This window comes from Myxine glutinosa, chromosome 4 (genome assembly GCF_964187855.1).
Source record: "Myxine glutinosa chromosome 4, kmMyxGlut1.1, whole genome shotgun sequence".
Classification (NCBI taxonomy): domain Eukaryota; kingdom Metazoa; phylum Chordata; class Myxini; order Myxiniformes; family Myxinidae; genus Myxine; species Myxine glutinosa.
In genome coordinates this window covers 22,470,777-22,496,372 of record NC_136264.1, presented here as the reverse complement: position 1 = coordinate 22,496,372, position 25,596 = coordinate 22,470,777, and the positions used below count along the sequence as shown (strand labels likewise).

Sequence of the window (25,596 nt, the reverse complement as noted above, 5' to 3'; positions counted from 1 at the left end):
AACACAGAGTTGAGGCATTCAGCTTTTTCACGTGCGGAGTCATTCGTGTTGCCGTTTGAGGTGAGGGAGGGGATGGAGGGGGAACAAACACCAGAAACAGATTTGACCAGACGCCACCAGGATTTGGAAGAGGGAGACAGATAAGAGAGTTCGGTCTTGAGAATGGAGAGATATTGCTAAATCACCTGAATTCATCCCCGCTGTTCAAAACAACATCAAGCTCACCCTGTTCAACACCCGGTCCCTCAACAATAAATGCCTCATCCTCAACGACTACATCCTGGATAACAAACTGGACTTTCTCTGTCTCACCGAAACCTGGCAACAACCACTGGACTACTACACGCTCAACCTCACCACACCCAATGGATATTCCTACGTCAATAAACCACGCTCGGAGGGCCCAGGTGGTGGAATTGCCGTTATCCACCGTCAAGACATCAGGACCAGCCTCATCCCCATCGCCTCATCCTCATCCTTTGAACACCTGGCTTTTCAACTCTCTAGTCGCACGTAGTCAGTCATGGCTGTCGTCTACCGCCCTCCCAAACCACACCCATTATTCCTGTCTGACTTCTCCTACTTTCTAACCCAGCTATGTTCCCTCTCCCATTCAATCCTCCTCCTTGGTGATTTCAATATCCACATGGACTCCACTGACTCCACAATAACCACTGACTTCACTGATTTACTCACCTGCTTTAACCTCACTCAACATGTCAACTTTCCTATGCATATCCGTGGTCACATTTTGGACCTTGTCTGCTCCACTGGATTAATTTTGCACCATCTCTCTGGCTCCGACCTCACCCTCTCTGACCACTTAGCCATCACTATGACCATCAACATCCCCACCCCAACACCAAGACATTATCGCACTATCAACTTCCATAAGCTAAACGCTCTTTCACTTACCTCATTCTCATCCACCCTCTCTGAAAAAATGTCCACTTCTCCCTTCATTGACCTCCACACCCCTTCCGACCTCACTGACTACTACAACCACACTCTCTCCTCCTGCCTTGACCAGCTTGCGCCTGTAAAAACCAAAACAGTTTCTTTCACCCATTCTGCTCCCTGGTTTACCCCTGAACTCCACCTGATGAAAACTCGTGCTCGCCAACTTGAAAGACTCCGCAATAAAACAGGTCTCACAGTTCACTCCCAAGCCTACAAGGACCACCTACAACACTACAAGATGCCCTCTCCCACACCCGCTCCGCCTACTACTCTCAAATTATCCACTCTGGCTCCGGAAACCCAAAAGCACTCTTCTCGACAATAAACAAACTCCTCCGCCCCCTGGACACCACCACCCAGTCATTCACAGTAGACAACTGCATCTCCTTCCTTTCTTTCTTCCAACGCAAAATTGACAACATCTACAACAGCTTGACCACCGCCGCACCCGCTCCCCCTCCAACCACCTGCCCCCCCTTATCCTGCCTTCCCCTGTCTCAATTCTCCCCGGTCTCCCTACTGACCTCTCTGAACTCCTCATAGGAATGAAAACTGCCACCTGCACTCTTGATTCCATCCCCTCCAGCTTTGTCAAGGCCTCCCTCCCTGCTCTCTCTCCACTTATCATTGCAACAATAAACTCCTCCCTGTCTACAGGCATCGTCCCACCATCCCTCAAAATTGCTGCTGTTACCCCCATTCTAAAAAAACCTTGTCTAAACCCTGACACCCTAAACAACTTCAGACCCATCTCCAACCTACCCTTTCTGTCGAAAGTTTTGGAACGTGCTGTAGCCACTCAACTCAAACATCACCTCTCTGCCAATAACCTGTATGAAACATTCCAATCCGGATTCCGCTCCAACCACAGTACTGAAACTGCTCTCCTCAAAATCACCAACGACCTTCTCCTCTCCTCTGACGCTGGCAACCTCAACATTCTCGTCCTCCTCGACCTCAGCGCTGCCTTTGACACCATCGATCACACCATCCTCCTCACCCGACTTGAATCCACCTTTAACGTTACCGGCACTGCCCTCTCTTGGATTAAATCATACCTCTCTGACAGACGCCAGTTCATCTCCATCAATAACTGCAAATCCCCCACTGCTCCCCTCCCCCAAAGTGTCCCTCAAGGTTCAGTTCTTGGCCCCCTCCTCTTCATCCTTTACCTGTCCCCCCTCAGTCACTTAATCCGCCATCATGGTCTCCAATTCCACTGCTTCGCCGATGACATCCAGCCTTTCATCTCCACCAAGTCCGTCTCCACCGACACCCACTCTATCCTGACAAACTGCATCTCTGAAATAAAATCCTGGCCTCAAATCAATTTCCTCAAACTTAACTGTGATAAATCTGAAATAATCATCATTGGCCCAAAAACGCTCACAAAATCCACCCATAACTTTGCCCTCAACATCGACGGTATCCCAGTATCCACCTCCCCTCTCATCCGGAATCTTGGCGTCATCTTTGACCAAACCCTCTCCTTCGACAAATACACTAAACAGATCACAAAGACAGCCTTCTTTCACCTGAAAAACATCGCCCGTCTCCGCTCATCCCTCGCCTCCACGGCTGCAGAAACCCTCATCCACGCCTTAATCACCTCCCGTCTGGACTACTGCAATAGCCTCCTCTATGGTTCACCCTCAACAATCACCAATAAACTCCAATATATTCAGAACTCCGCTGCCCGCCTACTCACCCATTCCCGGACCTGTGACCACATCACCCCGGCCTTTACAAGCTTCACTGGCTCCCCATCTCCCAGAGAATCCAGTACAAAATCCTCCTTTTGACCTACAAAGCCCTCCATAACCTGGCCCCATCCTACCTGGCTGACCTCCTCTCCAGACACACTCCCACCCGCAACCTCCGCTCTGCCGGTACCAACCTCCTGACCCCCCCCCCCCCATCCAGACCAAATTCAGATCCTGGGGGGACAGGGCCTTCTCCGTCGCTGCTCCCACCCTCTGGAACTCACTACCTCACACCATCAGAGACTCCTCCTCACTCACCACATTCAAAACATCACTCAAGACCCACCTGTTCAGCACTGCATTCAACATTCAACCCACAGCATTTAACCCCTGACTATCACTTCTCCTTCTCCCTCCTTTTGCTTTAAATATTTCCCTATTGATTCTTGTCTTTTTGCAATTGTTGTTTTCATGTTTTGTTATGCATTATGTTTTGCACTCTGTCAAAGCGCCTTTGGGCTTCATGAAAAGCGCTATACAAAATAAATGAATTATTATTATTTTTATTATTATTGTTTTCTGGCTCTCCTGAGGGTGGACACACACTTGTTTCGGGCTTTGTGAAAGGAAATGAGATTTCCTTCCGTTGGATTTGCTTTCCAGGAGACAAAAGCGAGTTGTTTCTGGGCAACAGCCTCACCACAACATTCCGTGTACCATGGACGGGAGGAATGGTATGACAACTGAAGACGAGATGGGATAAATCTGTGCATGAGAGAGAGCAATTTACATTGGAAGAATTCCCAGGATGAGTTGATGTCAGAGGCGGTAGAGATGGGAGACCAGTCCAGATGTTTGATGGCTGCTTGAAGACCGTCCCAGTTGGCCTGAGTGAAATTCGTCTTTAACAAAAAAGTCGCAGTCTTTAACCATTTCACCACCAAGTGAAATTTCACATTTTGCACATAACCACATTTTTCACAAATTTCACATAACCATTTCACATTTCACCACCATCTTTAACCATTTTACCATTTCAAGTCTTTAACCATTTCACTTTCGCAAAAGTCGCAGTCTTCTACCGTTTCACCACCAAGCCTGTAACCATTACACCACCAAGCCTGTAACCATTACACCATTGAGTCTCTAACAACCACTTTCTTGCATATAGATGCCAAACAGTCTAACACAATCTGTTTGATTAATAGCTTGAGTCTCCGATATGAAAACTAGGCACCTCTACCGGGAGTCTTCAAAAACATGTAATCATGACTTGGCATTCACTCGTATAAAGATTCATATTGTTTATAGATGACCATTCTTGCAGACAGTCAAGTTGCTGCAACAGAAGACTTGTTTGTTCAGTGTCACTAAAAGTTTGACAAAAGGTCATGTCATCAACATACTTTTCGTGTGAAACTTCAGGATAACCGGCAACAAAGTTATTGAAGCGTTGATCTGGACTGGACTGTCCATTACTCGTTATTGAAGATAATTCATCAATGTAATGTTAATCAACGTACACAGTGGTGTTTCTTGTGTTGTAAGTGTGTCGTGTTTTCACATATTTCTCCTTTATGTGCAGGTTTTGTCAAAAAGAAAAAAAATGATTGTGATTCACTGCATTTTTATTAAAATGATGAGCTGCACAGCCACTGAGCTTGTGGAAATGCCATCACTTTCCAGATAATTATTTGACCCAGTGACGTCGCAACAATGGCACCGCCTTTCTCACCACATTTCCTAAGGATGAATTTCCTCCTCCCCATGGATGCCAGCCTTTGGGCATTGTCCGTGCTCGATCTTTTTAAATTCTGAACTTCAAGCAAGGAAGCTTTTTATGACTCAGACAGGGTTTGGACTCCCAACCTCTCTCCCAGACCTGGAGGGAATGTTTTTTTCAAAACCATTTCACCACCAAGTCTCGAACCATTACACCATTGAGTCTCGAACCATTACACCATTGATTAATTATCTAACCATTACATCATTGATTAATCTAACGATTACACCACCGAGTCTCTAACCATTACACCATTGATTAATCTAACGATTACACCACCGAGTCTCTAACCATTACACCATTGAGTCTCTAACCATTTCACCACCAAGTCTCGAACCATTTCACCATTGATAATTATCTAACCATTACACCATTGATTAATCTAACGATTACACCACCAAGTCTCTAACCATTACACCATTGAGTCTCTAACCATTTCACCACCAAGTCTCGAAACATTACACCATTGAGTCTCTAACCATTTCACCACCAAGTCTCGAACCATTACACCATTGATAATTATCTAACCATTACAACACCAAGTCTCGAAACATTACACCATTGATTAATCTAACGATTACACCACCAAGTCTCTAACCATTACACCACCAAGTCTCTATAACCATTACACCACCTTTCCCCCCCCAGTATAACCATTACACCACCAAGTCTCGAACCATTACACCATTGAGTCTCTAACCATTACACCACTGAGTCTCTAACCATTACACCACTGAGTCTCGAACCATTACACCACCGAGTCTCGAACCATTACACCATTGAGTCTCTAACCATTACACCACTGAGTCTCTAACCATTACACCACTGAGTCTCTAACCATTACACCACCGAGTCTCTAACCATTACACCACCGAGTCTCTAACCATTACACCACCGAGTCTCTAACCATTACACCACTGAGTCTTTAACCATTACACCACTGAGTCTCTAACCATTACACCACTGAGTCTCTAACCATTACACCACTGAGTCTCTAACCATTACACCACCGAGTCTCTAACCATTACACCACCGAGTCTCTAACCATTACACCACTGAGTCTCTAACCATTACACCACTGAGTCTCTAACCATTACACCACCGAGTCTCTAACCATTACACCACCGATTCTCTAACCATTACACCACCGAGTCTCTAACCCTTACACCACAGAGTCTCTAACCATTACACCACCGAGTCTCTAACCATTACACCACCGAGTCTCTAACCATTACACCACCGAGTCTCTAACCATTACACCACTGAGTCTCTAACCATTACACCACTGAGTCTCTAACCATTACACCACCGAGTCTCTAACCATTACACCACTGAGTCTCTAACCATTACACCACTGAGTCTCTAACCATTACACCACCGATTCTCTAACCATTACACCACCGAGTCTCTAACCATTACACCACAGAGTCTCTAACCATTACACCACCGAGTCTCTAACCATTACACCACCGAGTCTCTAACCATTACACCACTGAGTCTCTAACCATTACACCACTGAGTCTCTAACCATTACACCACTGAGTCTCTAACCATTACACCACCGAGTCTCTAACCATTACACCACTGAGTCTCTAACCATTACACCACCGAGTCTCTAACCATTACACCACTGAGTCTCTAACCATTACACCACCGAGTCTCTAACCATTACACCACCGAGTCTCTAACCATTACACCACTGAGTCTCTAACCATTACACCACTGAGTCTCTAACCATTACACCACTGAGTCTCTAACCATTACACCACTGAGTCTCTAACCATTACACCACTGAGTCTCTAACCATTACACCACCGAGTCTCTAACCATTACACCACTGAGTCTCTAACCATTACACCACTGAGTCTCTAACCATTACACCACCGAGTCTCTAACCATTACACCACTGAGTCTCTAACCATTACACCACCGAGTCTCTAACCATTACACCACTGAGTCTCTAACCATTACACCACTGAGTCTCTAACCATTACACCACTGAGTCTCTAACCATTACACCACCGAGTCTCTAACCATTACACCACTGAGTCTCTAACCATTACACCACCGAGTCTCTAACCATTACACCACTGAGTCTCTAACCATTACACCACCGAGTCTCTAACCATTACACCACCGAGTCTCTAACCATTACACCACTGAGTCTCTAACCATTACACCACCGAGTCTCTAACCATTACACCACTGAGTCTCTAACCATTACACCACTGAGTCTCTAACCATTACACCACCGATTCTCTAACCATTACACCACCGAGTCTCTAACCATTACACCACAGAGTCTCTAACCATTACACCACCGAGTCTCTAACCATTACACCACCGAGTCTCTAACCATTACACCACTGAGTCTCTAACCATTACACCACTGAGTCTCTAACCATTACACCACTGAGTCTCTAACCATTACACCACCGAGTCTCTAACCATTACACCACTGAGTCTCTAACCATTACACCACCGAGTCTCTAACCATTACACCACTGAGTCTCTAACCATTACACCACCGAGTCTCTAACCATTACACCACCGAGTCTCTAACCATTACACCACTGAGTCTCTAACCATTACACCACCGAGTCTCTAACCATTACACCACCGAGTCTCTAACCATTACACCACTGAGTCTCTAACCATTACACCACTGAGTCTCTAACCATTACACCACCGAGTCTCTAACCATTACACCACCGATTCTCTAACCATTACACCACCGAGTCTCTAACCCTTACACCACCGAGTCTCTAACCATTACACCACCGAGTCTCTAACCATTACACCACCGAGTCTCTAACCATTACACCACCGAGTCTCTAACCATTACACCACCGAGTCTCTAACCATTACACCACCGAGTCTCTAACCATTACACCACGGAGTCTCTTACCATTACACCACCTCCCCCCCCCCCCCAGTATAACCATTACACCACCTTTCCCCCCCCAGTATAACCATTACACCACTGAGTCTCTAACCATTACACCACCGAGTCTCGCACCATTACACCACCGACTCTCTAACCATTACACCACTGAGTCTCTAACCATTACACCACCGAGTCTCGCACCATTACACCACCGACTCTCTAACCATTACACCACCGACTCTCTAACCATTACACCACCGAGTCTCTAACCATTACACCACCGAGTCTCTAACCATTACACCACCGAGTCTCTAACCATTCCACCACCGAGTCTCTAACCATTACACCACCGAGTCTCTAACCATTACACCACGGAGTCTCTAACCATTACACCACCGAGTCTCTAACCATTACACCACCGAGTCTCTAACCATTACACCACGGAGTCTCTAACCATTACACCACCTTCCCCCCCCCAGTATAACCATTACACCACCTTCCCCCCCCCCCCCCAGTATAACCATTACACCACTGAGTCTCTAACCATTACACCACCGAGTCTCGCACCATTACACCACCGACTCTCTAACCATTACACCACCGAGTCTCTAACCATTACACCACGGAGTCTCTAACCATTACACCACCGAGTCTCGCACCATTACACCACCGACTCTCTAACCATTACACCACCGAGTCTCTAACCATTACACCACCGAGTCTCTAACCATTACACCACCGAGTCTCTAACCATTACACCACGGAGTCTCTATCCATTACACCACCGAGTCTCTAACCATTACACCACCGAGTCTCTATCCATTACACCACCGAGTCTCTAACCATTACACCACGGAGTCTCGCACCATTACACCACCGACTCTCTAACCATTACACCACGGAGTCTCTAACCATTACACCACGGAGTCTCTAACCATTACACCACCGAGTCTCTAACCATTACACCACGGAGTCTCTAACCATTACACCACCGACTCTCTAACCATTACACCACGGAGTCTCTAACCATTACACCACCGACTCTCTAACCATTACACCACCGACTCTCTAACCATTACACCACGGAGTCTCGCACCATTACACCACGGAGTCTCTAACCATTACACCACCGAGTCTCGCACCATTACACCACCGACTCTCTAACCATTACACCACCGACTCTCTAACCATTACACCACGGAGTCTCTAACCATTACACCACGGAGTCTCTAACCATTACACCACCGAGTCTCTAACCATTACACCACCGAGTCTCTAACCATTACACCACGGAGTCTCTAACCATTACACCACCGAGTCTCGCACCATTACACCACCGACTCTCTAACCATTACACCACGGAGTCACCTCATAAAAAAAATGTTTAATTTGAACATATCATTTTATTAAAACATTTATTTTTCCTTCACGTGAAAACATTCTTTGTTTTTCAGAGATTGACAACTGTGCAGCAGTTTCGTGTAACAATGGAACCTGTGAGAATATGGTCAACGATTACCAATGTGTCTGTAACAGCGGCTGGGAAGACGCAGGAGGATTCCACTGCATTCACGGTGAGCAAACAGGATTGTGTAACATTGTGTGGTTTGTTTCAATTTCCGAAACATTCTCTTTCATTCCGGTCTGAATAATCTGTCTTTATTTCTCTTTGTTTATTTATTTGGTGAGAGAGATTTTGGGGGCAGTTTCATCAGTCCGGTTTTCGGATCTGTCACAGGGAATATTATCGTCAATCAGTGTGAACTGGTATCTGGGTGTGAGTGGTTACTTATGGCTGTTGTGAATCAGGGAGTTCACCATCATTTTGCTTTTTTAACGAATCCTCCGGTCCCCAAAACGAGACTTGGAGATTCAATTTCCTCAGATGGACTGAGTTTCACTCCTGTATTTTCATTCCTCTTTTTCACTCCCACCCTTTTATTAAGCCGATGCCTACAGCATAGGAGGAGGCTTATAGCTGTTGTCGGATATGTTTCTACAATTAGTACCCCTAATTTTTATATTGTACTCAATAGTTTCTTAGACCCCCAGCAGTGCTATCCCGGTGTTGGCTTAGCAGTTAGGGTGCCAGCTTGGGATCCTGGGATCCTGGGATCCTGGGTTCGAATCCAGGTCGATTGCTGAATTAACGCCAGGGGGGTTGACTCAGCCTGTCATCCTTCCGAGGTCGGCAAATTGAGTACCAGCTTGCTGGTACGAATGATCACGGTGTGTACCCGGATTCAGATTAGGTACACCGTATCCCTGCGCATCGTAAGAGCGTGACCAAGGGTTGGCGTCAGGAAGGGCATCCGGCCATAAAAAACATTGCCTCAAACAGGGAACCATGATTGTCATGGGGCCCGCAAGGCTAACCCCCGCTCTATCGGGGAAAAATGGCCTTAAAACGATCATTCATTCATTCATTTTCACCCCCAGCAGTGCTATACCACCATTTCTTTTTCTCTTTTTTTATGCCAATGTCTGAAATTTTGCATCAATAATAGGAATCAAAAGTTTGCAGGTTGACATTTTTTTACCTTGACCAAATCTTAAGGTGATGACTCAGTTATAGTCATTTTAACATTTTTCACTGAAAGGCGACTAAGCTTTGTCCGATCGGAACGAAATTGCCCCTCACTAGATGGCCTAGAGCAAGGCACAATTACCTTTCATTTACATCATGCCCCTCCGAAGTCAAGGTCAACTGGCGGTCTGCAAAAAAAAAATGTTGTCGTGGAATGGCGGTCTGCAAAAAATAATGTCGTGGAATGGCGGTCTTCAAAAAATAATGTTGTCGAGGATGGCGGTCTAAAAATAACCCCCATTTTTTGTCATCATTCAATTTTGCGAATGCAGAATCTTAAAGAACACGACCTTCCAATATGTTCTTGCATCATAATCGTGGACCTGCATTGATGTTGTGCCCCTGATGTTTAATCAGTCCTTGACCTAATTTTTTTTTTTTTGCCCCTGATGTTTAATCAAATCAGTGTCCTTGACCTACTTTTTTTTTTTTTTTTTTTTTTTTTTTTTTTTTTTTTTGGATACTGAATCGAGGCTCGTGAAAGAGCTAACATTTACTTCACAAACAAATCGACCAGACAAAAAAAATACACAAAAAGAGGGAGCGGAAGACAAGATGGGGAGAGAAGGGGAAGCACACAAACACAACATCCGAGAGCAGGGAGATGTGTGGAAGGGAGAGGGCCCGGGAGGAGGAGGCATGGGAAGGGGGGGGGGGGGGGGGAGGGAGAAGTATAAAACACAAGGACACCAAGGACTTCCAGGACAGAAGTTGGTATTTCAAAGAAGTGGAATTGGGGTGAAATTAGCGGGGGTAGAAAAGATCAAGGTTTTGGATGGGGGAAGATAAGAGATGGTGGTGAACAGCTGTTTTAAAGACTTGGAGGGTGGAGTGGGATTGAAGAGAGTGAGGGAGTTTGTTCCAGAGGCGGGAGAAAAGAGGAATGAAGGAGTGAAGGTAAGCAGAGAGTCTTGATTTTGGCAGTTTAACCATAAGAGGGTTGCAGGCAGATCTTGTGCGACCTGTAGGAATATTTGCGGGACAGAGCCCAGAGAGAGCTGGGGGGGCAAGGCCAGAGAGGAGTCGGTAGAAGACGGAAAGACCACCAACCTGCCTGCGGTGAGTGAGTGAGAGGCCCTTGGAGTTGGCTTCATCGCGGGAGATTCCAATGATTCTGAATGCTTTGGTTTCAACAGCATGAATACGAGCTAGGTGTGAGGCAGGAGCACCAGCCCAGAGGGGAGAGCAGTATTCCATTGAGCTGCAGATGAAAGCCTTGTATGTGGTGAGGAGCTCAGGTGTGCCAAGGAAGGACTTCGCACGACGGAGGATGCCCAGTCGGCGACTGGCTTTGGAGGCCAGATTTGAAATGTGGTTTTCCCAGGAAAGATCATGGCAGATAGTGAGACCCAAAAGCTTGAGTGACAGAACTTCTTGGAGAGGATTATTCAGAAAGTGGATGGGAGGGTTGTCCAGTCGGTCTTTTCAGAGAGACATCGTAAGAGTGTGAGATTTGTCAGGATTGAAAGACATGTTCCACTTGTTTGCCCAGTCTGTGATTTTTTCAAGGTCTGCAGAGAGTGAGGAGGCTGCAGACTGCCGATCTGAGGGATGAAGAATGGAGCGACAGAGAGTAGAGTCGTCAGCAAAGAGATAGAGAGGATTTTCAAGAGAGTCAGAGAGATCATTGATGAAGACCAGAAAAAGCACAGGGCCCAGAACACTGCCTTGGGGAACTCCAGCCTGAACAGGAAGAGGAGATGAGAGAAACCCATTCAGGGCCACACGTTGACTACGACTAGAGTAGTTTTCAGATTGTGACCAAATTAATAAAAACGTCTGCTCCTGAATCATAACTTGAATAATTCTCCTCCAATTGCTGACCCTGCTGCAGCCATGGTGGATTACTAGCCACGACACAAAAATATATAACCCCCCTGTCTGCAGCAGGGTCAGGAAACCACATGCACTGTGGCACATGTACAGGCAAACATTTCAAGGCATCTTGCCACTGGGTGCCCCAAAATTGTAAGTCATCTTGCAACTCACCTTTCCCCCTCCTCCCTCCTTGCAGTGTGTGTGGGGAGGGGGGATTTGTGTCCATGACCTCACCCAGGGTACTACCAACACATATGCAAAATTTAGTGGAGATCGGTTTAGTCCTGTTATTTTTCTATGATTTCCAGACATACATATGCACAAATAGTTGCCTTATTTTATATAGTAGGATATACATATGTCATTTCAACTGCTGTTTCTGTCACATGACGGAGATGGTGCTGAGGTGGTGCACTCATCTCTGAATCATCTAGTTTGGGTTTGATTTATTGACCCTGATATAAATGTCAAATTGAAACAGCTCCATGCATGTGAAGTGAAGTATCAGGATTGGTACTTCACAGACAAAGCATTGTATCAATGACTGTGTCATCCTTCAGAATGACGTTAAATTGGGCGTCCCATCCACTAACATTAGCTGATGGAGGTTAAAGATGCCATGGTATCTTTGGATGTCGATTCATTGGGTCATCTTCAACGCCCTGGCTAAGCTCTTGTCCTGATGTTCAGGGGCACTGCATCAACAGCACAGTCACTCTTCATAATGATGCAACCAGCAAGCTAGATTCGGGAATGAATCTCAGACCAATTGGTAATCCTCTTTCGTCTCTTCCTGACTATAATTCCCAACCTGACTACAAACTATTATCTTGATGCTTTGCAGGCAGTTCATATCACCGGGTCGTTGAAATGGCTGTTAAGTTGGCTGAGTGGTGCATATAAATCACTTATGGTTTACCCATGTTGATGTTTTCTTCATTTTTGCCATTTCAGACGTTGATGATTGTGTAAATATTAACTGCCTGAACGGTGGCACGTGCATTGACAAGACCAACGCTTTTGAGTGCAGATGCGCTATTGGATTTTCCGGGACATACTGCAGCATAAGTGAGTACCATTGTTGCTTCACACATTATTTTACCCAAATAGCCTGTAAATTAACTTATAATACCCACTTCTCTGTGGAATTATGTGTAAGTGTTGTTTTAATAGTGATTTTGGAATCAACTTGAAACTTACTATTTCTCCTCCCCATTATACAGACAAGGATGACTGCACACCAGGCTCTTGTCACAATGGTGGAACTTGCGTAGATGGTGCAAACACATTCACTTGCATTTGTCCAAAAGGAAGGACTGGAAGTAACTGCTTACAAGGTGAGTTTATTACATTTATAAAAAGGCTTTTACACGAAATGTTAAAGTTTAATATTAACTCGGGGCACATAAATATATTGTGTCCACAAAATTGCCAAAGTTTTATTGGACTCTCTACCCCTACCCTCATACCTCCCCACTTCTCTTCGTTGATTGTAATCAATTTCTTCTCTAATCCTTGCTGCCACATGCTCTCCACCTTTATGCCTTGCCTTTCATTCTGGTTTTTTTTCTCCTTTCTCTCCTTTTATTTTATATTTCCCATTTCCCCGTCCTCATATGTATATATAATTAGGGACGTGTTTTCCGATGGATATGTGTGCATTAATTGCGTTGTTATCTTGTATTATTATTTTACTTCCAGGAGGATAAACCAAAAATGTGGCTATTTTGATTATAGAATTGCCACTAAACTTTATTTTCTCATTGAAATGTGTCATTATTTATCTCTGCACATATTTCGTCTGTGCCACAGATATTGACGAGTGCATTTCACACCCTTGCAATCTCCACCGGGCTACTTGCGCCAACACTGATGGCTCCTACACCTGCACCTGCAAGGACGGTTATAATGGAGATGGAATCACCTGCAACGGTACATTTCCTCTGTTCCATTGTCTGCATTGTTGTGTTATTGTACAGTAGTTAACACTCAAGCCTGCTAATATGATGCAACACCTTCTTTCCTCTTTGTAAACAGTTTCAGAATATGTGTTTCTTCGAACAAACAGAGCTCAAAGTTAAAGCAAGGTCTTCACACAGTCAAAAGCAGACTCACCATTTTGCAATTGAAAGCTACTGTAGCTAGTTGGACCCTCCCACCAGACTCTAACACCACCCCTTCCCCTCCTTCCTCGCACCTCCTCTGACCCCACCCCCTCCCTCTGGACTCCCTTTCCCACCCCTTCCCTACCCCCTTCCCACCTCCACCATTTCACTCCCTCCTCCCACAAATGAATTTTTGCAGGATGTGTATTTGGAGAATTTAGCTAAGGTGGTAATCTTTTTTTATACAAACCCTTCTTTCACCCTTTACAGTTGTGGCATTATATGAGCAGTAAAATTGCCTTCACATTAATATATAGGTTGTGTTTGTACGTTTTTCAATTTTTTAATTTTTAGCGAGTAGCGCATTTGAGAGTTCACATGACTCCTTATTCATCGATCTTACCAATCGTTATAACATCTTAATTAACAGCTATTTTACATATGTGATAACATTTGATGATCGGAGCTCACTATCTCACAAATTATACAGGTATATGGGTTGAAATCCAAAAAATGTGTTTTTTTTCTTTCAATAAAGCATTGTATTTATGGATATACCCTCGGAGATGGCGGCAGATGGTGCCTCGTGTATTTAAAGTTATGAATTGTGAGAAAATGACTGTTTAAAACCCTGAGTTAGGTGCATCGTGGTAAAAACTGTGATCCCATAAAGTTTTGTCTTGATTAACCTTGGGAGCTCAGAGGAGCAAATGTCACAAACAAACAAGTGAGAAATATGTCGTGCAGAACACGTTACTTGCGAAATCCCTAAAATACGTTGTTGACATTTGGCCTATGTTCATCTTTTTGCCTATGTTTACCTCAAAATAATTGGTGGTTGAATTCAGTGACCTGATTATGTAAATCCTCTTCAAATTCAAGTCAATCGGATGAAAATTGAGGATTTTAGAAATTTTGAAATGGTTGTTCACCTTTGGCCTAGGTTGACCTTTTGACCATCTATAGGTTTCTTCTTCATGACCAAATCTACCCTTTGGTGAAGTCTCGTAAATATCATTTTGAAATTGTGACCTGTAGGCGAATGACACACAAACAGACAGAATAACGCACAAGACCAACCACGCACAACCACGCACAAGACCAATACTTGATAAATCTTCGATTTTTGCAAGTAGCAACATTTCATTCACTTTTATATGGAAGACTAGCTGAATGCACCCAGCGTTGCCCGGGTTCTTTTTGAATGAATTTAATCTTCTGTATATTGGTCTGACGCGAGCCCAGTATCAGTAACGATTCCTTGTTCTTCTGTCGGGCCCCACGAGACAAAATTTTGAAAGCATGTGTTGCAATCAGTCAGATATTCCTATTAAGTGCATAAGTTGTCCTTCAAGAGAATTTTGGGAGAAGAAGAAGATTTATTGCGAAATGAGCCCAGCCCGGCTGAGACGGCCTCAACTGGCCTCGCCACCTAGCCTATAACCTTCCCGGGGCCCGTCCCGACATTTTTTGTTTCAGAGGTTTCCTCCTATCTTTCACCGTTCAGGAGATTAGCGCGTGCAGACAAACAAACAAACAAAAACTTTCTTTTATATGTATATTATTATATTATAAGAATATATAGATAACATCTCTCCAAGCTCCTAATTTGAAAACTATAGCAGATGTGATTGTGAGCGGAGATGTAAACAGCCATTTCTAGGTATGAAGATCAGGCATTCGATGATATGAGTGAGGAGAGTGAAAAACTACATTTTGAGCTCTTTATCGTACATAAACCATTGCGGTCTGTTCCAAGTCGAGGCATTATTATTTTTATTTTTTTTATATACAGGATCGAGGCTCGTGAAAGAGCTAACATTTATCACACAAAAAAATCAAACAGACACATAAAACATATAATAGGGGGAGCGGTAGACAAGATGGGGAGAGAAGGGGAAGCACACAAACACATTTAAGAGAAAAAGAGAAAAGATTTGAGCAGGCCGAAACAAAATGGTAGCTTAAGACCACTGCCAGGTGAAAGCGGGATGACCAAGATGGTGCACCGCCATCTTGGAAAGGTGCTTTTTGGGTTTTTTCATGATGATCACCTTGTTAATTATCCTCAAAAGTGGTGTTTAAATTTACCCAAATACCCAGTTTTCATTCATGCACTCACCTGGAGTTCGATAAGTATGCATGCAATGTTTTTTGCTGCTATATTTAATAGTTTTGGAGTTATGGTGGAGACACACACACACACACACACATACACACACACTCACACACTCACACACTCACACACACACAAACACACACACACTTTCTCTTTAATTAGGATACATTACTAAGTATTACAAACATAAAATGATTGTGTGGAAATTTTAAGCAACACATTCCATTTGTTATGAGGAACGTTACAAGACACACATGTGGAGTATACAAATAGTCCACAAAGAGTTTCTCACAATAGTCCAGGAAATGGCAGCTTTAAAAAATTTCAATAAAATCAAATTTCTTACATCCCACTTTTCATTGTCTTTTCACATTTCTCTATTTAATCAATGAAACTTCTTATATCACATTTTTCATTGAGAAGCAAAATCTCAAAACAGTTTATAAATAAGGGAGAGGAACGAAAAGTGGAAGTTAAGAAAATAGAGCTCTAAAAGATGAGATTTTAGAAGAGATTTGTGAACTGTAATTGATGAGACTGTGTGCGAATTTTAAAAGGCAGAGTGCTCCAGAGTGTAAGAGCATATCTGAAGAATGCTTGATCATTAAATGTCTTCATCCTGGGAACTAGCAGGAGATTCCTGTTGGTAGACTGTGGCTTTCTTGGAGAAATGTAGGAAGGAACCAATTTATGGTTCAATTTCAATATTAGCAGCAAAATTTGAAAAGCTACACACTGTTGTACTGGGAGTCAGTGAAGTGTTTTGAGGATTGGAGTGATGTCATCAAGCTTACAAGCCTGAACTATGAGCCTGGTAATCATATACTGAACGAATTGTAAGGACTTGAGGGAATAAGCAAGCAAGACTGTTAACAGTAATCTGCAGCAATCAAAGTGTGACGTTATGAGAGCATGAACAAGAGTTTCAGTCGTACTTTGTTTAAAGGAAGAGAATATTTGGGCAATATTGAGCAGATAGAAGAAAATAGATTTACAGATTTTAGTAATGTGCTGAAAAAAAGAAAAGAACTGAGTTCATAGTGACTTCTAGCATGGGACCATGGAAATGGAGATCAGGTCATGGTGACCCCAAAGTTTCACGATCTGAGATGGAAGCTTTTTGGGAATCCCAGGGCTGTATGGCAATGCACGAGCATCAGGCACATCCCCGACTAGCTATAACAGGGCTTGACTGTCATCATTTATGGACATAATATTGGCAGCGTGTGCCAACCTGACTGAGTGAGGTCAATTTCTAAGGCCTGCCACCACCGGGCATGGGCTGAAGACCATGCACAGATGCACCTCTATACCACCATGGAGTGATAAAGGCTTAACAAGGCCCCTTTACATGGTTCTGCTGTTCTTGCAGTGGCACTTGGCATGGGGGAAACCATGAAAGGATGGATGAGGGGCTAAGGACCAGCACGGTCACTCTTATAGCAGCATCCAGTTTGGGGAAGTTCAAAAACATTCGTATTTGAATTTGAGAGTGACAGGAATTAATTATGTCTTCAATGTTTGATGATGATGTGAAGTGGTGAGAGAGGAGATAGGAAGTCCTTTTGTTTTTGTTTTTTGAAAGAAGATTTTGATAAATGCTGATTTTGCTTTGGCAACAAGTTTGACTGAGAAGTATAACTGGAGAAAAATAAGAGGTTTTTTTTTTACCAATGAGTGTTTCCTTATTATACTGAGGAGATGCAAAATTGTTGATTAACTGTATACACAGTTTACTTGCATAGATAATGCAATTTCTTGTTCGAATTGACTGTGTGCATTTTACTGACCACGAGTTTAACACTTCAAAAAACAACCACGAAAAGCAATCAAGATGTTTACAAAAACTGCTGAAGTTATGCTGGAAAGTGAACTTACAATTTGTAGCTAATATAACTTTAGTTGTGGGAAACACTTGTTATTTCAGAGATTCGCCTTTTCCCTTATGGATTGGATGTTGGGGATCAACCGTGCTGGATCAACACAGACGATTACACTTCACCAATCTTCTCTCCTCCATTTGGAATCCCCTTCGGCAATTCCATATTTTACCGGCTCTACGTAAGTAGAATAATACATTTGCTGCCCTTAAATCCTACCCTTTAATCCACCCTTATGCTATCTCTACCAAGTCTCCAGTCGTTTGTATGCATTCAAATGCCAATCATTAAGTTCATTTGTTGTAATTTTTTTGAAAAAATTCTCATATTCGTTTTTGCATTGCTTTTATTTATTTTTATCTTCCTTTCAGTAAGTCTATTCATAAAAATGTTTTGCAATGCACATGAAGATGGTTGTTTAAAAATCTGTCATATCCTTAACATTTGTTCAGGTGTAATAATTTTGTTTTTGTCTCCTTTGTTCATGTTTTCTCGAAAGCATTTCCTGCAAACCGTATTTGGTGTCTCAGACCCATGAGTACTTTGTGTATAACATCTCTTTGAAAGCTATGTATTGTTTTTTGTTTCTGACAGTTTACCGACAATGGTGTAATCATTTTCATGAGAAATTGGGACCAAAGCTATGCTTTCCCAAACCCACCAACGCAGGGTTTTACACCTTATTACTACACTCCGACCATTTCTGTGTTCTGGGATGATGCAGATGTTTCCCTGTACAATGAGGGATCAATTTACTATCAGGTATTTACTACAGTGACTTCTTTAATAATTGTCGCTTTGCTAACTTGCTTCGAGAAATGAGGCTAAAGTTGCCAAATTTGTTTCTTTTCTTTTCATTGCATGATTCTCAACTTTACAGGAATATGATTTCACTGGCAAAACCCACCGTGGCCAAAGCAATTCAGATGCTAGTGTTTTGAGGCAGAATGTTAATGCGCAAGTGCAGAAAAACTTCACCAATGCTTTTGATGCCACATGGATACTCAAGATTACATGGGATGGAGTACCAGCTATGCCTGCCATCAGCAACTTGGATAATGTACGTGCTTGTAGCTCTTAACCTTCTTTGCAGGAAGTATAAGAAACTGACATTTACAGTGCAGTGTTGAGCGACTTGTGGTATATTTTTTAACATCTGCAAACAGTGTTAAGTAAGAAATATTTTCCATCTGTCTGCGGAGCTCTTTCAAAATATTATCCACAATGCACAGCAAAATATTGTTTTGATTTCACACGCTATATTATTTCTTCCAGACAAACACATTCCAAGCCATTCTGGCAACTGACGGCATAAACACGTTCTGCCTGATCCAATTCATGGAAGGAATGATGCTCTGGAGGCCTGAGTCTCGTCATGCAATGGCCAACCATGCACTCATTGGATACCACAGGTTTGATGCTGATCAAGAGACCTTTTCTAAAAAATTGACAACCATATGTGTTACATTGAACAAGAAAGAACAATCAGAGATTGCAGACCCTCACCAGGATGTGCTTTTGGTGATATTTAAGGCTTTTTAATTTATTTAATTAAATTTTGAAGACCAATTGTCGCTCCGCCTACTACTCTCAAATTATCCACTCTGGCTCCGGAAACCCAAAAGCACTCTTCTCGACATTAAACAAACTCCTCCGCCCCCTGGACACCACCACCCAGTCATTCACAGTCGACAACTGCATCTCCTTCCTTTCTTTCTTCAAACGCAAAATTGACAACATCTACAACAGCTTGACCACCGCCGCACCCGCTCCCCCTCCAACCACCTGCCCCCCCCCCTTATCCTGCCTCCCCCTGTCTCAATTCTCCCCGGTCTCCCCTACTGACCTCTCTGAACTCCTCATAGGAATGAAAACTGCCACCTGCACTCTTGACCCCATCCCCTCCAGCTTTGTCAAGGCCTCCCTCCCTGCTCTCTCTCCACTTATCATTGCAACAATAAACTCCTCCCTGTCTACAGGCATCGTCCCACCATCCCTCAAAATTGCTGCTGTTACCCCCATTCTAAAAAAACCTGGTCTAAACCCTGACACCCTAAACAACTTCAGACCCATCTCCAACCTACCCTTTCTGTCGAAAGTTTTGGAACGCGCTGTAGCCACTCAACTCAAACATCACCTCTCTGCCAATAACCTGTATGAAACATTCCAATCCGGATTCCGCTCCAACCACAGTACTGAAACTGCTCTCCTCAAAATCACCAACGACCTTCTCCTCTCCTCTGACGCTGGCAACCTCAACATTCTCGTCCTCCTCGACCTCAGCGCTGCCTTTGACACCATCGATCACACCATCCTCCTCACCCGACTTGAATCCACCTTTAACGTTACCGGCACTGCCCTCTCTTGGATTAAATCATACCTCTCTGACAGACGCCAGTTCATCTCCATCAATAACTGCAAATCCCCCACTGCTCCCCTCCCCCAAGGTGTCCCCCAAGGTTCAGTTCTTGGCCCCCTCCTCTTCATCCTTTACCTGTCCCCCCTCGGTCACTTAATCCACCATCAAGGTCTCCAATTCCACTGCTTCGCCGATGACATCCAGCTTTTCATCTCCACCAAGTCCGTCTCCACCGACACCCACTCTATCCTGACAAACTGCATCTCTGAAATAAAATCCTGGCTTCAAATCAACTTCCTCAAACTTAACTGTGATAAATCTGAAATAATCATCATTGGCCCAAAAACGCTCACAAAATCCACCCATAACTTTGCCCTCAACATCGACGGTATCCCAGTATCCACCTCCCCTCTCATCCGGAATCTTGGCGTCATCTTTGACCAAACCCTCTCCTTCGACAAATACACTAAACAGATCACAAAGACAGCCTTCTTTCACCTGAAAAACATCGCCCGTCTCCGCTCATCCCTCTCCTCCATGGCTGCAGAAACCCTCATCCACGCCTTCATCACCTCCCGTCTGGACTACTGCAATAGCCTCCTCTATGGTTCACCCTCAACAATCACCAATAAACTCCAATACATTCAGAACTCCGCTGCCCGTCTACTCACCCATTCCCGGACCCATGACCACATCACCCCCGTCCTTTACAAGCTTCACTGGCTCCCCATCTCCCAGAGAATCCAATACAAAATCCTCCTCTTGACCTACAAAGCCCTCCATAACCTGGCCCCATCCTACCTGGCTGACCTCCTCTCCAGACACACTCCCACCCGCAATCTCCGCTCTGCTGGTACCAACCTCCTGACCCCCCCCCCCCCCCCATCCGGACCAAATTCAGATCCTGGGGGGACAGGGCCTTCTCCATCGCTGCTCCCACCCTCTGGAACTCACTACCTCACACCATCAGAGACTCCTCACTCACCACATTCAAAACATCACTCAAGACCCACCTGTTCAGCACTGCATTCAACATTCAACCCACAGCATTTAACCCCTGAATATCACTTCTCCTTCTCCCTCCTTTTGCTTTAAATATTTCCCTATTGATTCTTGTCTTTTTACAATTGTTGTTTTCATGTTTTGTTATGCATATGTTTTGCACTCTGTCAAAGCGCCTTTGGGCTTCATGAAAAGCGCTGTACAAAATAAATGAATTATTATTATTATTATTTATTTTGGATACAGAATCGAGGCTCGTGTAAGAGCGAACACATTGAACATGAAAACATGCACAGACACATAAAACATACAATGAAGGGAGCGGGAGAGAGAGAGCGAAGCACACAAGCACAACAATAGTAGAGAACAGGGACGTCGGTAGATCTGTGGAAGGAGGAGGGCTGGGGAGGAGGGAGGGGTACACGGTTAAAGCAAATGAACACTTCTAGAAATTTTAGGAAAGAAGTTGGGGATTGAAAGAGGCGGATTTGGGGTGTTTTAACGGGGGTAGAAAAGCTCAAGGTTTTGGATGGGGCAAGAATTGAGATGGTGGTGAACAGCGGTTTTAAAGACCTGGAGGGAGGATTAGGATTTAAGAGAGGGTGGGAGTTTGTTCCAGAGGCGGGAGAAAAGAGGAAGGAAAGAGTGAAGGTGAGCAGAGAGTCTTGATTTTGGCATGTGTGGAGGAAGGTACAGAACACATATGAACAAAAGGTGGGAGCGGAGAGGAATCCGTAGCCAGAGGTACTCCTGGGGTCGGGTGGACAGAGGGCAGTGCAAGGAGAATGAGGATGAGAGTTTTTGTTATAAAGATAGCAACCCCACCACCAAGACGAGGCTCAGGTCTATCATACTGGAGGAGGGAGTAACCAGGAAGAGATATTAAGGAATCTGAGACATCTTGATGGAGGAAAGTTTCTGTTAAGCAGATCAAGTCTGGTTTGTCGGAAGCAACCTGCATGGAGAGATCAATCAGGTTTGAGCAAAGGCCCCAGATGTTTGAGGTCCATACCGTTAAGGAAGAGGGTGCAGTGGGAGCAGTGGGTACAGGACAGTGGAGGGGAGAGGTAGGGTAAGATGAAGGGTGAGGGGGGGAGGTAGGGAGAGCTGTTGATAGTGTGTCAGAGATGGGAGAAAGGGAAGGATGAGGAGGACAAAAGGTTTGATGGTGATGGGGTGAGGCACAGTGAGGTGTTGTTTGGGGGGGGGGGCAGAGTGAAGTAGAAGGTTGGAGGAGGTGGAGGTATGAGATGGAAGGGAGAGGAAATGCAGAGGTGGCAGCTTTGAGGGGGTAGGGGGGAGAATTGGAGAAATATGGTAGGGGGAGAGAGTAGAAGGGGAAGAGTGTGGCGGGGGGTTTTGAAGGGGAGGGGGTAGTTTTGAAGGGGAGGGGTGAGGGGGGGGTTGTTTTGATGGAGAGGAGTGATGCGGGAGATGTGAAGGGGAGGGGGGAGATTAGCAGGGTAGGGGTGAGGGGGTGTTTAGGAGGGGAGGGGAGGGGTGAGGGAGAGTTTAGAAAGTGAACGATTGATGACAAATGAACATTTGTTGCAAACTGGGTTTATTGTGTTTTTCAAGTCAGAGATCTGTTTGAAAACGATAAAGGAGGGGTGGATGAAAGTGAGTTTGGAGAATGTAGAAAGGAAGAACTGAGAGATATTGAATTTTTTTTGAAATGGAATGACTTGATGAGGAAATTGAAAAAAGCCTTTCAAGTAGGAAGAAAAACAGCGTGTTGTTATAAACCATTGAATAAAACACTGCAGGGGAAAGTTTAAACATATTTAAACAATATTTAAACAAAACAGTGTAAAACAATCTGGGAAAAATCCCTGAAGTGAGGGCATGGATCTGAGAAAGAAGGAGAAGGGGTTGAATGAGTATGGTGGAAACTAGAATTGGAAAGGTGACTATCAGCTGGAGAGGCAGAAGAAAAAGGAGATAAAGGGGTGGGGCGGGACAACACGCATGTGGTCGTGGGCGGGGACCGCGATGAGAGAAGGGAAAAAACTTTTTTGAGAAAAGAAAATGGAAGAAAGATTTTTTGTTTATGGTGATGTCAAAATCAAAGTTTTTGTGTTAAAACAAATATGACATCTGAACCACATGGCCGATGACATCATCATTTTTTTTTCTCCACCAATTTATCCATAGATGATGCTCAATAAATTTCATCTTGATCAAATTAAGTTTTTTACTTGTCGAATTATGACATCATAATGGAGGCACCTTTGACATCATCATTATTTTATTTTTTATTTTTTTGGGATACAGAATCGAGTCACGTGAAAGAGTTAACATTTATCACACAAACAAATCAAACAGACACACAAAGTATAAAATAAGGGGAGCGGTATACAAGATCGGGAGTGTGCTTCCCCTTCACACGACGGAGGGGAAGCACACAAACACAACATTTGAGAGCAGGGACATCGGGAGATCTGTGGGAGGGTGAGGGCTTGGGGGGGAGGAGGCGTGAGAAGGGGGTGGGGGTAAGGGGGTGGAGAAGTATAAAACACAAGGAGACTGCAAGGACTTCCAGGGAAGAAGTTGGTATTTCAAAAAAGTGGATCTGGGCTGAAATTAGCGGGGATAGAAAAGATCAAGGTTTTGGATGGGGGAAGATAAGAGATGGTGGTGAACAGCTGTTTTTAAGACCTGGGGGAGGAGTGGGATTGAAGAGAGATTTAAGGGAGGGATTGAAGAGAGTGAGGGAGTTTGTTCCAGAGGTGGGAGAAAAGAGGAATGAATTAGTGAAGGTGAGCAGAAAGTCTTGATTTTGGCAGTTTAATCATAAGAGGGTTGCAGGCAGATCTTGTGTGACCTGTAGGAATATTTGGGGGACAGAGCCCAGAAAGAGCTGGGTGAGCAAGGCCGGAGAGGAGTCGGTAGAAGACAGAAAGACCACCAACCTGCCTGCGGTGAGTAAGTGAAAGGCCCTCGGAGGTAGCTTCATCGCGGGAGATGCCAATGATTCTGAAAGCTTTGGTTTCAACAGCGTGAAGACGAGCTAGGTGTGAGGCAGGAGCACCAGCCCAGAGGGGAGAGCAGTATTCCATTGACCTGCGGATGAAAGCCATGTTTGTGGTGAGGAGTTCAGGTGTGCCAAGGAAAGACTTTGCACGATTGAGGATGCCCAGTCGGCGACTGGCTTTGGAGGCCAGATTTGAAATGTGGTTTTCCCAGGAAAGATCATGGCAGATAGTGAGACTCAAAAGCTTGAGTGACAGAACTTCTTGGAGAGGATTATTCAGAAAGTAGATGGGAGGGTTGTCCAGTCGGTCTTTTCGGAGAGACATAGTAAGAGTGTGAGATTTGTCAGGATTGAAAGACATGTTCTACTTGTTTGACCAGTCTGTTATTTTGTCCAGGTCTGCAGAGAGTGGGGAGGCTGCAGACTGCCGAACTGAGGGATGAGGAATGGAGCGGCAGAGATTGGAGTCATCAGAAAGGAGATAGAGAGGATTTTCAAGAGAGTCAGAGAGATCATTGATGAAGACCAGAAAAAGCACACGGCCCAGAACACTGCCTTGGGGAACACCATCCTGAACAGGAAGGGGAGATGAGAGAAACCCATTCAGGGCCACATGTTGACTACGACTAGAGAGGAAGCCCACCAGCCATGCGTGGAGATTTCCATGGATACCAAAGGAGGAGAGTTTGGTGAGCAGAGCGGGGTGCCAGACCGTATCGAAGCCACATGATATGTCAAGGGAGACAGCTCTAATTTCCTGTTTGACATTGAGGACCTCCATCCAATGTTGAGACAGCAGAAGCGACATGTCTAGAGTAGAGTGACCTGGTCTGAAACCAAATTGATGATCAGAGATCAAGCCATTGGAGAAGAGGAAAGATTTCATATCCAAAGCAATGATGGATTCCATGACTTTGCTGATAATTGGGAGAAGGCTGATTGGTCTGTCGTTGCTAGGATCTGTTTTTGCACCTTTTTTGTGTAAAGCGGTGATGTTGGCTGATTTCCAAGCCTTGAGCAAAAGAGAGGGTGAAGAGAACAGAGAGAGGGAGTGAAAGCACGGCAGAACAGGATTTTCGGACCCGTGGGCTGATGCCGTCAGGTCCAGTTGCAGAAACAGAGTCGAGGGTTGACAGAAACTTTTCCACCTTGTCAGGAGGAAAGGACACAGAGTCCAGGAGCGACTGGGTACGGTGGGTACAGAGAGGGATGGGTTTGGGACACAAGATTTAGAGGCAAACACAGAGTTGAGGCATGCCGCTTTTTCACGTGCGGAGTCAGCTGTGTAGCCGTTTGAGGTAATGGAGGGGATGGAGGGGGAACAAATACCAGAAACAGATTTGACCAGATGCCACCAGGATTTGGAAGAGGGAGACAGATTTGAGAGTTTGGTCTTGAGAATGGAGAGATATTGTTTCC

The 25,596-nt window shown here is 44.5% G+C and overlaps 1 protein-coding gene across 1 annotated transcript in view; it reads left to right on the top strand.

Moving 5' to 3' along the window:
• Nucleotides 1-25,596, top strand: part of LOC137425815 (uncharacterized) — a 1,363,480-nt gene that overhangs the window by 1,202,411 nt on the left and 135,473 nt on the right. The window contains exons 89-96 of the mRNA XM_078775194.1: nt 8,788-8,907; nt 12,693-12,806; nt 12,962-13,075; nt 13,551-13,670; nt 17,890-18,023; nt 18,437-18,604; nt 18,723-18,902; nt 19,118-19,254. Of these exons, the coding sequence (XP_078631320.1) occupies nt 8,788-8,907; nt 12,693-12,806; nt 12,962-13,075; nt 13,551-13,670; nt 17,890-18,023; nt 18,437-18,604; nt 18,723-18,902; nt 19,118-19,254 (1,087 nt within the window). The remainder of the gene's footprint in view (nt 1-8,787; nt 8,908-12,692; nt 12,807-12,961; nt 13,076-13,550; nt 13,671-17,889; nt 18,024-18,436; nt 18,605-18,722; nt 18,903-19,117; nt 19,255-25,596) is intronic.